At 43.0% G+C, this 13,667-nt stretch overlaps 1 protein-coding gene across 7 annotated transcripts in view; it reads left to right on the forward strand.

The window, feature by feature from the left end:
• The window catches only part of plekha7a (pleckstrin homology domain containing, family A member 7a), a 126,890-nt gene that overhangs the window by 21,829 nt on the left and 91,394 nt on the right, over positions 1-13,667 (forward strand). Inside the window, exon 1 of one of the 7 annotated variants that reach the window (XM_072386369.1) lies at positions 9,565-10,595. The exons of the other annotated variants lie outside the window; for them this stretch is intronic. Within the exon in view, the coding sequence (XP_072242470.1) occupies positions 10,525-10,595 (71 nt within the window). The 5' untranslated portion in view covers positions 9,565-10,524. Of the gene's footprint in view, positions 1-9,564; positions 10,596-13,667 lie in introns of those variants that run through there. 7 annotated transcript variants of the gene reach the window in all.

Raw genomic sequence — 13,667 nt, forward strand, 5'->3', positions numbered from 1 at the left:
GGTAAACCACACATTGTGGCAGGAGCCAGTCAGACAGAAAAATCTATTTTTATCTCAAAATCTGTTGGATCGTCCACAGAGTTGAATGATTTTCCCTCCTGCCCGCATCAGGGGAGCACTTTAACCCTCAGTAATGTGAAAACCTGCAACATGAAGAAGGTGGTATTGATTGATTTTGCCACATCTTTTATCACAGTTCTTTGTTCTTTTGATTGTTCCCTAAGCTTTGGAATGCTGCAATAATGCTCACACAGTTTACAGACGACTGGCTACAACCCTGATCTCCTTTTAAATGCTGAACTACACATGAGCAGGCTGTTTGTACCGTATACACGGAGCTACAGACAAGTATTGTTGGATGCAAAGAACCCATTTTTTTTTACACATCAGACTAACATACACAAGTAAAGGTTTGGACTCATTGGGAGGTGTAAGGGATAAATCACCCACTGACTTTTAAATCATGCCTCCATGTGTAAGGCTCTCCTTAGCTTTGTGCCACAACAATTGATGTAGCATTGACTGCAGATCGCTCTCATCCTATGAAGTGTCTTTGCATAATAATAAAGCTTTAATTACAGTCCTAGAAAAGCAAAGTCAGAGAAGTGAATGGAAACAAATCACGTGGTAGGCAAAAGCTACTTAAAACATGTTGAAAGACCGAGAACTGGTGTTGTACTGAATTGTGGAGTCTGGCTGTTTAACCCTTTTTCATAGTATTTCTGTTCAGGGTTTTTAGGGCAGGTCTAAAGTCAGGCATGAATGATGCAGTGGATCCCATATTTGGTGTGAGCAGATGCTGACCTCACCCCTAACACAGCAATGTTTTAAACAAAAGCAGCCGATCATCGCATCTAGCTGTGTATATGACAGCTAGCTAGCTAACTCTTTTCCCCTTATAACATAACATGTTTCTTTCTTAGTTGCTGGAAGTTTCAGAACTTGGTGTGCGTACTGAAATTGCAGAGGAATACTGAGGTAAAAAAAACCCAAAGTGATTCATTTTGTGAACAGTGAAACTCAAATAAGGCACCACCGCAGATCTGGTAACACACCAGCTCAAAGAATCAGATTTATACCGGGTGGAGCGGGGAAACATTACCTCTCTGATACTTACGCTTGCATATGATCTCAAGGGCTGTCAAAATTAATGTGCTGATAGCATTTGTGGCATTCCTCTGAATGCCACAAATGTTTTTGAGGGAAGCTTAACGTCGGCACATTCTGTGAATATAACCATTGGTCTGCCCCATAAAGCGAGAAATTAAGAAGGGATGGAAAAAATGGATAAAGAAAAGAGTGTTTTGAATGGCAAGTTCATCCTTAAAACCCTTGACCAGACCAAAGTTACCTGCCTATCTGTTACTGTCGATTTGAATTGCACCATCACCGGAGTACATTTGGTCTTAAGTATCACTTCTTTCCAAACACACGGCTGATAAGACAGACCCCGACGCCCCTCTCACCAACAGCAGACCTGCACAACTCCACCTGCCGCTACGTTAGACACAGTTACGATGTGTGAGGTTGTTTTTTCTTAAAGTGTGAATGTTACACATTTGAAAGAATGTTACATTGAATTCAGTGTGCCCTTCTGTTGCTGCTTATTAGGCTTGAAGTTGGCATGATAAGCTTTTAGTTCTTTTAAGAATGCTGAAGAATGTTCTGGACAGTATTTTTGTTGAGACCATTTGTTTTGGATGGTTGTAAGAGTGAATATATAATGCATTTGCATTAAACAAGCAGATTTGTTTGCTGTAAGTATTTAAAAAATACCCCTTTTAACATGCATTTAGAACATATATCAAGACTAGGGCTGCCACAAACGATTATTGTAATAGTCAACTAATCACCGTTTTTTTTTTTTTCGATTAGTCGACTAATCGGATCATACGTATATTGAATATAAAACATACAACTTATCGCACCAGGATGCAGCTGCTCTTATATAACCATCATTATCTTTCAGCTTGGAGTGTTATAGGTATATGCTAACTAAAAAGACAATTAATATCATAGTTCATTAAGCCTTTGAGGAAATATGCAGCTTGTTGCAACAAACAATTATTTAACTGTGTAGCAAACACACAAAAATAAATAGTTTTTTTTTTCAAGGTTTTTCTTTCCTTCATTTGTCTCTGGCATCAAACACAGCTGCATTTAAATCAAGTGAGGTAGGCACCTGAAACTAAGGAATTATTCACAAAAAGTTTTGTTCTCACCAACTCAATAACCAACATGTTCAGTATGGACTCAGTCAGGACATTTGCTTGCTGAGGTGTGCATGTCGCTAGCTTTGTAACAAAGCCGTCCATTGAAGATGAACATACTTTTTTAGCACTGAAATATAATGTTAGAGAACATTAGCGCTCCTATTCAAACACATCACTGTTATAACGTTACAGAAAACACATGAAATATGTGTGCTAAGGCTAATTAATCAAATCGTCATAGCTAATGCTAGCTAGCTAATACAGCTATCAATGGCCGCGTTTCCCAGATTCGCAATATCGTTTCTGGGAAACGAATCTGGGAATCAAGGCCAATATGAGTAAATAACTTAACAAGTTAACAACTCTCTGTTTACGCTAATTTTAGCAGCTAACTAGCCAGTTAGCTTACCAAGATGATTGTCCCTCTTCACAATCAGCCACAACAACATGCTTCCTTTTCAGGTGCTTGTGCATCGTCGTTGTGCTGCTGTGGAAGGCAAATTCTGCTTTACAGACATTGCATTGCACACATTTGTCTTTAGTTTTCTTAAAATGCTCCCACACTTTTGAGCTCCGCTGCCGGGTAGCCATGATACCAGAGCCCGTCTGATTTAACTTCCTGTGACATCACGACTGACCCCCCCCCCCGGTTACCACTACTGCGCATGTATGTCAAGGACAGAAAGGCAGACGCAGCAGTGGAAGTCAAAGACAAGTCGACAAATCGCGGCAGCCCTAATCAAGAGTGCGATTTTTTTTATTTGGATGGACAATCAATTGATTTTGGTAAAACGATTGATTTACCAACTTTATTCTGTGAGGAAGAGGAATCATTATTGATATTACTGTATATGAACTTGGCCCGATTTCTTGGCATTTTAAAAGTAGCGCAAACATACTTTTTGTATTTGTTCTTGCGGTGACTCTTCAAGACCTTTTAAAGCAGTGAACCAAAACCTCTCCTCCTCTACAGTTGTGCTCCTTCAATTTTCCTGTGATTAAAAGCCACCCATTGACCTTCACTGTGCGACTATGAGACATTTCCAAACAATGGGAAGGCGATGACAGAAAAACGAGCATGTGGACGGTTTACACTCATTCCCTCCAAAGGAAAAAGGCTGAGCTTAGCCTAAATATTGCTGAAAACACTCCACATTGAATTTGCACAGGCGTAATTCACCCTGCCTCCTCTCAGAGCAAAGCAATCTCGGATGCCTCATTACAGCAGCCGCAGCCCCAAAACGGGCTCATTTAAGCACACACTATAAATGCAGGTTAAAGAATGCTAGATGCATTCCAATCAGCAGAAATGAAACACATTTGTGTGAGGTGCCTTTGGATTGCGTTCTTCACTTTTGAATGTTTTTGACTTTGATTTCATTTGATCATCTCATCTCATCTATCATCTCAATTGTCCCCCCCATCTGCCTTTGACCCCTACAGTGGCATGTTTGCTCACATGAGCGGAAACGGTAAAGCGTTACCTTTAACGTCCTTCCTTGTAACCACCCGTGATATACAGACGGTGAACTCTTCCTCTGTTCTTGACGGTTTTTTTGCTGTTAAGGCCCTTTGAAGGCTACCTTCAACACGGGGAGGATAAGCTTCTTTATTGCTCAGACACAGAGAAACAGCAAGGGAGTGGTCAGACTTTCAGATTGCAGTAAGAGATACGGACAGTACGACACCTCACAGTACGAGTTCTGAAGTTAATACATAGGATATTACATCATTTTCTTATCTGGAGCACATCAAATACATTGTCGGGTGTGGTTTTTCTTATGTTGCAACTGGCTCGTGTAACTGATCAACATTTAGCTCAGTTTTATTAGGTAATATCACTAGAATTACAAGTATTACAGCTACATTGCTCTGACAGTTTGATTTAAATGATCATACAAACCAGACGTTGGCTAAATATGACTTAAAAATCGGCTCTATGATACAGTAAATGATAGAGGAGATTTATTTTTTTCACCCCCTCTAAGAAAAGATTAAATTAAAGGTAATAGAGGAGCGAAATAATGTCGGAGGCGCAGGGTAATATGAGGTGCTTGAGGAGATGATTTATTAGTGGGGGAAGAAGGAAAGTGACGCTGTAACCGATACTGCAGGATTATAGAAATGTATGAGTCCAAAAACAGCACATGAGATCTGAAAGAGAGGTCTGAGCCTGGAAGTAGGGGTCCAAGGTTTCCTTGGTGTTTTTTCAGCTGAGCACCGCTGATTTCTCCTTTTGTTACCTCAGGCAGACAAACTCTCCAACTGAGGTTTCATCATTTTCGCTGTCGTACCACTGGCGGTAAAACCTCACCTAGAGCAAACAGTTGCTGTTTTTTCATACTAAGAGTGGTTTGATCTATAGTTGATCTATAGACCGAAATAACCTTCGAAATTAGTTGTTGGCCGTGTTTATGATTAGATTATAACGTCCTAGAGATGAGCCTTTATGTGTGGAATCTGGAGACCGTCTTCCTCCCCGAAACGCGCCCATAGGTCATTTAAACGTTGAGGCAGGAGCCACCAACAAGTAGATTAGAGGAATGTGTGACTTCTGGTGGTCACGAGAGAAACTGGTTGGTTTTCTGGCCCCTATATATCATCAGATATAGTTAATGCTAACAGTCAATGTCAGCCCAAAGCTGTCAAAGTTGCATTATAGAACAAGCAGCAACGGATAAAAGATGCCTCATACTCTTTCTGTACTGATGTGCGTTATCTCTCTGCTTTTTAAAGTCTTATGCGATGCTTTTTTTTTTTTTAATGTGAATTCGGTCTTTGCTTCTTTGAAGTTTGAGGCTGAGCTTATTTACTCTTGTTTTTCTTGGAGGAAGAAGAAACCGTGCTGCTCCTTAGATTAGTGTTCTAAAGTCTCAGTAAAAGAATAAAGTGTGGATTTAAAAACTATTCAAACGCTCGCACGCGTTCTTACAATTAAACTTAATGATGAAATGATCCTGTATCTGCTCAGGTTGATATGTTCATATTCTGCCTCTCTTTGTGCGTCTCATTACAATTTAGTGCCGCAGCAGCCCACTGTTCCCAACAGGATAATTAAAATTTCATTCCCTTTGTGGAATTTTGCATGCTTTGCATGCCGATAGCGCTTTTTGATGTTTGTATTTGAGTGGGGAGCCTGTGCTTCCAAATGATCAAGTGATACAGAAACATTTCGTGGCTTTTGAACAGCTGTATTTTATTTGGCCCTAGCCCAAAGTATATGTCTTTGAATTGATGTTGTAATAAACTTGTAGATGTGTGGAGCTACTTCCATTGTGTTTTAACGAGCTGGTGAAAGTTTCCAGATATTCTTCAGATGCAGTCAGCTGTTGCTAGTTGATTTTTATTTCTCATGGTGAGAAACTTTATGGACCATGTCGGCCAAGTCGGTGTCGGACAGGAACCATCCTTGAAACCTGGCTGCAGTGTAGGTATGAATGATGGTAAACTATTAGCAGTACGCCTTTTATTTTAAAGCTTTCCTAAAAGTCCTGGAAGTTGATTGTCTTGTCACGGTGAAACTTTTACTAACAGATTTTTTAGCAAGGAGTAGGTTAGAGAAGCCTATGTTCTGAAGAACCGTTCATGTTCTGAGCGGCCCAGCCTCACTTAGACTCCACCTCCAGCGGCCCCCAGGTAAACTGAGCTTGAGACCCCAGTTTTAAAGAGACATTCTCTCTTTCTTTTTTTTTTTACTCCCAAAACTCTGGATCGGCTCCAGCTTATTAAAACATTGTGGTGTCACATTCTAGTTCGAGACATGTGAGGCGTCAAGGCACGATGAAATGAAATGAAAGAAAGAGGTGTATTAATAGGGTGTGTGTGTGTGTACGCTCATGTGTACGGTAACTGAAGATTGAAGAATCTGGATCAAAAGATCCCCAGGGATACTGACACACACAGCACATCCAAAGTTATTGCATCATTCAAGCTTACGGGGCTTCTCCCAAGGCCTCTTAAGCACCTTCTGGAATCTTATCAACCAGATAAACTACAACACGTGAACCCAACTCCTTATTCGCATGTAAACACACAAAAAAATCAATCTTCTGTTTGTCTGGACTCGTACACAAGCCGGTTGTCCATGAGGCCTGTTGAAAACTAATATGGAGCCCCACCGAGGAGCGAGTGAACACTGGCGAAGTGCAGGAGCCGAGCAAGGGAAAGAGATTGAGTCTCATTTCAGAATGAGGACAAAGTCGTGCAGGTTAAAAAAATACAAAACAAAACAAATTTGCCTCGTATTCCTCCGCTTCGTAAAATGGCCGGAGGAGTAATTCTGGCATAAATGTTGCAGAGACTAACTAAAAACTGATATTCTGAGTGTTCTGAGCCGCTGGTGAGGAGATGAAGGGGAGATTTTACGAGTGCACGTCTTCTGCTGCAAGTCTGTGAATTTGCAGCTCCGCACTGGTAGAAATGCTTTGAATTGTGTGATTTCTGCACGCACGTCCGCAGCATCATCTTTGAGGTGAAAATATCAGAGAAATGAGCCGTCGAGGCAGATTTTAAAGCGAAAAATCTCCTGCCATCAGTCGTATCGATCAACATAAATGTTTGAGATGTTTGCCACGCTGGACGGTGGGCAGAGGTGTTGTTGTTTTTAAGGATTTTCAGAAATAGGGGCTCAGCTGTGACCTTGACAACAAGCATGAGAAGGTGTTTGCTTGTTTGGAGATTGTGTGTGTGTGTGTGTGTGTGCATTTTAAAGCAAGTGGTGATACGGGGGTTTAGGCTGTAAAAGCCAGATAAGCTGAACTGCAGGCCCAATCACTCTCCTGCCATCACTCCCACTGACATAATGATTCAACACAGCTGTCAAATGTTTGCAAGGCGGCATCCTCGGCATGCGCTCTGTAGGCCGTGTGCACGTATAGGCGGTTTGATATTTTCACTCTTGCGAGATTTCAGGTTCGTATTTGCCGACATGCGCATACACGCACGCATGTGTTATCGGGGCCTTTTCAAGTTTACTCCACATCTGATCATCCGCAAGGCTTTGCAGACGAGGTAGAGCGCTTCTCGTGTTTGTGTACGGTTGTGTGTGGGCGGACCGTGTCCACCTGCCTCTTCAAACAGGGATAGCAACAACGGAGACAGGAGGATGGGAGCAAGGAAGCGGCAGGGTCCCCTGTGTTTCCCTACTCTGATTAGATTGTGCTGGAATTAAATTTTACAACAAAAACAAACGGCAGGAGACGGGCAGGCCCATCCCCTCTGTTCTTTTTCCTTTTTTTCCCCCCCCTCCCTCCCTCCCTCTCTTCCTTCCTCCCCCACCCCCTTTTCCTTTTGTTTCCTTTCCTCTTTCTGCACTCTGACCTCTGCAAAAAACACATGTTGTTGCAGGCCAATTACACCACAGTTGATGATAATGATGATAATAATCCTCCTTCAGGGTGTATGAATAAATTTAAAACCGAATGATGTCAAAAGTCAACCCCCCCCCCACGCACACACACACTAAAACACTTTCTGGGCTTTGTTAAATTGATTGTTACGTTGTCCTGTGTGAGCTTCCATTAGACGTGAAAGTGAAACACAAGCTCCAAATACAACAGGGCATTGTCAGTCACTCTGTTCTGATTGAAATGAGCAGATTGCTGTTTTTCCATTAGTGGAAAACTTAATTTTTTTCCCCAATTGTGGATGCCACAGGTGTTTTAACATTAACTATTTGGCTGAGGGAATTCAGCTACACACAGGACAGTGATGCAATATGAGAGTAAGTATGTGAAAACAGGGAGCAAGATTTCATAAATGCACAAGAGTATGCACGAAAACGTCAACTTTTCCATTTCTTTTTTGATGAAGTCCTGCTTTTGCACCATTTGACAGCTTTCGTCATTAGGTTAATGGAGTCTGAAAGTCAGAATTCGCTTTTATTGAGAGCAAAAAGGAAGCAAGTATTCATGAGGCCGGTGGCAGCACAGTCTCAGCTTGTCAAGGCTCGCCCTCCTTTGCAAGCTCCTTTTTAACAGCAGATGACATGTCTGGACTTTGACCCGCAGGAGGTGGAACTGTCATGCGGCCAGCTTTGTGTCGGTGCCGCCGGCTTTTCCTGAGGCGCAGGGGAGGTGTCCTTGCTGCAGGGTCATGGCAGTACTCTGCTTAGGAGGGCAATGGAATTGTCCCCCTCTCTAGGGAGACAACACTTCTCTGTTTAGCTCCACAGAGGTGACCTCTCACCTGCAGGCTAAACTGTTTTAGACTAAAAACAGACGGTCTGCATCCGTTTTTAAGATGTCGTCACCTGCTTCTACTTTCAATGCCTTTGCTCACCTGAAATCTCTCTGGTTGATTTTTCACATGGGCTCAACGATGCGACCATACTTTTCTAGAAGACTAGAAGTCAATAGATAGTGAATTTTTAATCGCTGATGTTGTGCCAATAACAGTTTGGAACAGGAAAAAGACAGTATTTGATTAGTCAGCCAAACCAATGAATCAGTCTACCACTAATAAGCATCCGACTCACCCATACAGCATCAAGATAAATGCATTTTACCTGCGTTTTAGGCAAAGATTTATCTGACGGAACCGTCTGCAGAGTTGTTTTTGGAAGGTAGACCAGATGAAGGCAGCCAGTTGTTCTTAAATCTCTGCTCCATTAAAAAAAAAAAGGCTTCTTGGTTCAGAACATATCTGATCCTGCCAGGGTCTCCAAAAATCTCTTCAGGAGCCACATTGTTGCATGTCATCACACCTCAAACCAGCTGTAGTCGTGAGCATCCACTAACACACAGCTCCAGCCTGGCAGGATGTAGTCTCTGCTGGTTGTGCTACTCAGATGTAAAAGTAAGATCATGACTTTTTAGAAACCCCACATATGTATAGTTTCCACCAAGAGCGTACCCCATCGTCTAATCTAGCAGAAATCAAACATCCATCAGGAGGTTGGATGGATGCCACTACATTAAGTCACCGTTCATCTTTCTATTTTAGTCTCATTGACTACTTGGTTAGTTTCAGGAAACGATAAGACTTGGTTAAGTTTAAATAGTTTAAGTAAAGTTGCTGGTTTGGAATATAATGAATAAGATCCCGACGCTCTGGCTGAGACGTTTTTGGGCTGGATCTATTGAAAGGCAAATATAATGGAAGATTTTAATAGAAATGGGTGCACTTGTGTTTTGAATGACACCAAATCCCATTTGAGTGCATTAAAACAGTGTCACATCCTGTCCCTCTTCCTTCTCCTGAACATTCTCGCTCGTCCTCTCTTACGCACATTCCTCCTCCTCCCCAGCGGTGTGTATACCGACAGATGAGCACGAGGCGGGAAAAGGAATGCAGCTCTGCTCTGTTAACCTCTTCCTCGTTCTCTCTCTCTCTCTCCCTCTCTCTCTCTCCTGATAGATTCAGTCTGCCACATCCCGCCTTTCTCTCTTTTTCCCTTTCTCACTGTGTGTATGCTCAGTCATTCAGCTCTGTGCACCGCTGCTGCTTCGTGAGGCTGGAGAGCTGGCGAGAAGCCTGTGATTTGGGGAATAAGCCCTTGCTTCTGCGCCAGCTACATCAGAGGCAAACTAGATTCAGTGGAAGAGGACGGCCGGGGCTGTGGATTTGAACCCGATCCCATCATCAAGAGACGGATTCGTGGTACCTGTGAAGTTTGGAGAGAATGTCTCGCATCGGCGGATGGCATAAACTGCTCCTATTTGCCAAGATAGACCGTTAGATAAACTCTTTTTTCTGAAGTGTTCTGCTTTCCTTAAAAGCTGTCAGATGTAGATTTGCACCTGTTTGGTAGAAAACCCTGACGGATTGCTCCGATTTGTTGAGATGTGGCGGGGGTGACACATGATTTATCACATGGTTAAAGAGGCTAAAGATACAGCTGAGCAAGTTTGACCTCAAGGACAGCTGGTTTTCCCTGATTACAATTGAGACAGAAGGAAAATGACTAGCTCGAGGCAGGACGGAGGAAGTGACCTGTAATGTCAGACTTCACCTGGGGCTGTCGACTCAGACTTTGCTGAGAACTTCAAGCGCCGTCGAGGCGAGGTGGGCGGCGAGAGCAGACTTCATTTCCAGGTGTGCAAACCACAGCAGACCTGACTCACCTGACATCATCTCATCCCTGTTTGGACTGGGCTCGTCACATCGTCCTGTCGCCTCGTCTTCTCAGCAATCCCAGCCGTGAAACCCACCGCTTCTCCTTCTCTCCCCATGGAGCCCCTCAAAAGGCGAGTGAAGCGGCGCTGATTAATGCGACTCCCAGAAGCCTCAGTCTGATTCCTCAGCACTCGAAATAGAAAGCAGAAAGAAACAGGAAACGGCCTTGACATCACACTTGAACAAGAGGAGCACCATGTGGAATCAGTCCGGCTACTGCAATCACATCCCTCACCCTGGATATCCTTTCTATCACGCACCCTGCAGGTACAGTGTCACAAGTCCAATGTGTGTCTCTACTTTTCAGCCCTCTGTAACATGTCAAAGTGACTTGATGCCTGATTTTAATAACCTGTGTCTCATTTAGGTGTTTCGATATCGGCAAAGAGACAAAATACTCATGTTTACTCGTGTTTACCATGTTTGTTGTGCCCATTATTTTGTTTTGGCAAATTCTTTTTGCCGTTGGGGACAATTGTTGATCCAGTGATTTGGAATAGCTCAGTTCATTTCATTGTAGACGGAGCCAAGGTGAGACGGTTTTTAGGATTTTCCAACGAACTGGTTCGTCTGGAATGTTGTTTAAACTGAACCAGGAAACAGGTTTGGCCTGTGCTGAATGATTGAAGTTGTTGTGGCTTGTTGGTCATTAGTAAAGTAGTGGAAGGAGTAAGGTCAGTTTATAGTGCGCAGCTTATCATGTTACTGTTTGCTCTCAAGCTTATTAGTAATAACCTAATTTAAATTCTAGCCAAAACCCGGTCAGTACACATGATTTCTTTGGTTCTTTTTCCTTTTCGCTCCCCTTCCCACCCGTCCAGCAGCCGGAATTACATCATTACATTTATCACTAGGTTTCAGACTCACTCTCAAATGAACACCATCTATCCTCATTCCCTCAGGGAGGCACAGACCTCTGCCCACACCCCTGTTTCTGTTGGGTTCTGTAATAGCCTCTAACCTCGAAAGTCTGCTGCAGAACAGCCACCAGAATACTGACTCACCATGACTGGTTTTTATTTCAAAATCACTGCGGGGCTGATTTATTTTAAAAAGGAATGAAATGATAAACATACAGTGTTAGATTTGTGCATCTGTGCTCGTGTGTGTATCTGGGGAAATGTAACTACAGTATACTGTAGAAACATGGTACATGTGCATATATATCTGTGTTAAACTGTCCATTTGGTGCACATAAGTTAATGTGAATTTGTCGGTGCTGGTTCACGGGGGGGGGGGTTTGCTGATGAGTGAGTCATACCTCAGACCACAGGGCAGGTTAGTGACCTGTCGGATCATCCAGCTATCAGCAAACAGAGAGTACACAGGAATCCAGGAAATAGCCCGTAGCTCCAAAACAAACTAACCATCCCTATTCACTCTCTGCCTGGTCTCTTCACTCTCTGCCTGGTCTCTTCACTCTGACTCACTCTGAATGTTCCTCCTGTATCATAATCACCTCATGGATTTTAGCGAAATTTGACATCTTGCTGAATAAAAGCAGCATCGAGCACACTTTGCCTACAAGATAAAGAAGCCGAATACCTGCGGGAGACGAACGCTTTTCCCAGACTTATTTCCCCTCTTTTTTTTTTTTCACTGCCTGTTTATATCTTGTCGTCGTCCTTCTTCCCATCTTCTCATTTGGGTTTTCATCTTCTTGGATTTCCGGCTCTCGAAGGAATTCTCTATTCACACGCAAATGCCGTCAAACTGGAAGATTAGCCTCTTAAGCGAGGCATTGATATGAGCCTTTTTTTTTTTTTTTTTTAAGTTTCCAGTTAATGTATAAGGGAGGACTTTTTAGATATCAAGGGAGTGCATTGAAATTAAGGAAGAACTGATAAGGAGTCAATACTCCCATTTGTCATGGCGATAACATTATATGGCTCCAGCAGCTCTTTGTGGGAGCTTTGTTCCATGAATCCGTCAGACCTCTCTTGCAACTCAAGCTGCTTCTTTAATAGTAATTTCTAAACATACGATGAATATAACGGGACGTGGATCGGGAAGCTGTTTGGAAAAGTTTGTCGCCTGAACTCAGTAAAAGTTCAGTGGTCTCTGGCTGAGGCTGCTCCAGTTAATGATTCTCTCGTGCTCATCATTGACACGGCCTTGTCTCCTCCCCCATTCTGTCACTTAATCCACCGTGTTTACATTCGAACGACAAGGTGTTCATGCGCTGTTTGAGAAAGTCCTCAGCCAGACTCTGTTGTTTGGTCCACTAATCCATCATAAGCCAGCGGCATCAGTCAGCCACGGAGGCTTGAGGTGAGCTCGAAAGCTTAATGAGGATCTACATGCGTTTGCCTCAGAGTATTGATTGCAGTTGTGTGCGTGCGCACGTGTGTGTGTTGATTTGTGTGTTTTCCGAGTCCACGTGTGTTCATAAAAGGAGTCAATAAGCTAGTTATTTTTTGATAAGTGCGAAGACTTTACAGGCTGATGTTATGTCAGAGATAACTGACTTTGGCGGTATTTGTCTTTTTGCTGAGTTTACAGAGAGTCTGTCAGGCGTGAGCAGGGAAAAAAAACCCACCACACCGCAGGGTGTGACATGTGGCAAAGGTCGTGGCAGATTCTCTCTCAAAACCCTGCTCGTGCTGAGTTACTAAAACCCAAGAGTTATGCACTTGTCTGCTTCGTAAGGATTTTCTGCTGCTCCGTGTGTGTGAGTGTATGTTTGTGCGCATTTATCAGCCTCACTGCTCAGAGATATAAATGGATTTGGGCTGGTGGCCCAGCAGGAGGTGAACCGAGCAGATTGTCTGCAGGTCTTGATCCTGCACACGAACACACATGGACTCTCCTGCACTTGTTACAACCAGCATCTCCCAACAACTGCTGAATTGACTCTGTTTTAACTTGAGAGCAAACCCTAACCTCTGCACGGCATCAGGATTGTCTTCTAATCGCAGACGTTGGCGGGAATAATGAGCGCCAGCAGGAGGACCTTTTATTACAGGCCGCTATCCCTGTCATCTTCGCTTTAGCTCACTAAATGCGTTTGCATTCAAGAATCCCTCGCTGGTGGAGAAATGACGACGAGCTTTTCCTGTTCGAGTTGATCGGAGCACTTCCTTTTAGGAATGTGGAATGGACAGGGAATCAGACTCTAGAATGCTGCCAGAGGTTTTAAGGGGAGTGTTTAGCAAAAAAAGACCAGTGTATAGACATGGCCAGAGGCAAAAACCTAATGATGCATCATTGGATTATAAGATAACAATAATATCTGATCATTTTGGATTTTTTCTTTACTCAGAACTGTTGGATATTATTGTTACTGCTTCTTTTAAATACCCTTGTAAAGTACAGTAGGTGACCAGTCAAGAGAGATGG

The sequence above is a fragment of the Leuresthes tenuis genome, unplaced genomic scaffold (assembly GCF_036924035.1).
Source record: "Leuresthes tenuis unplaced genomic scaffold, fLeuTen1.0.hap1 SCAF_5, whole genome shotgun sequence".
NCBI lineage: Eukaryota > Metazoa > Chordata > Actinopteri > Atheriniformes > Atherinopsidae > Leuresthes > Leuresthes tenuis.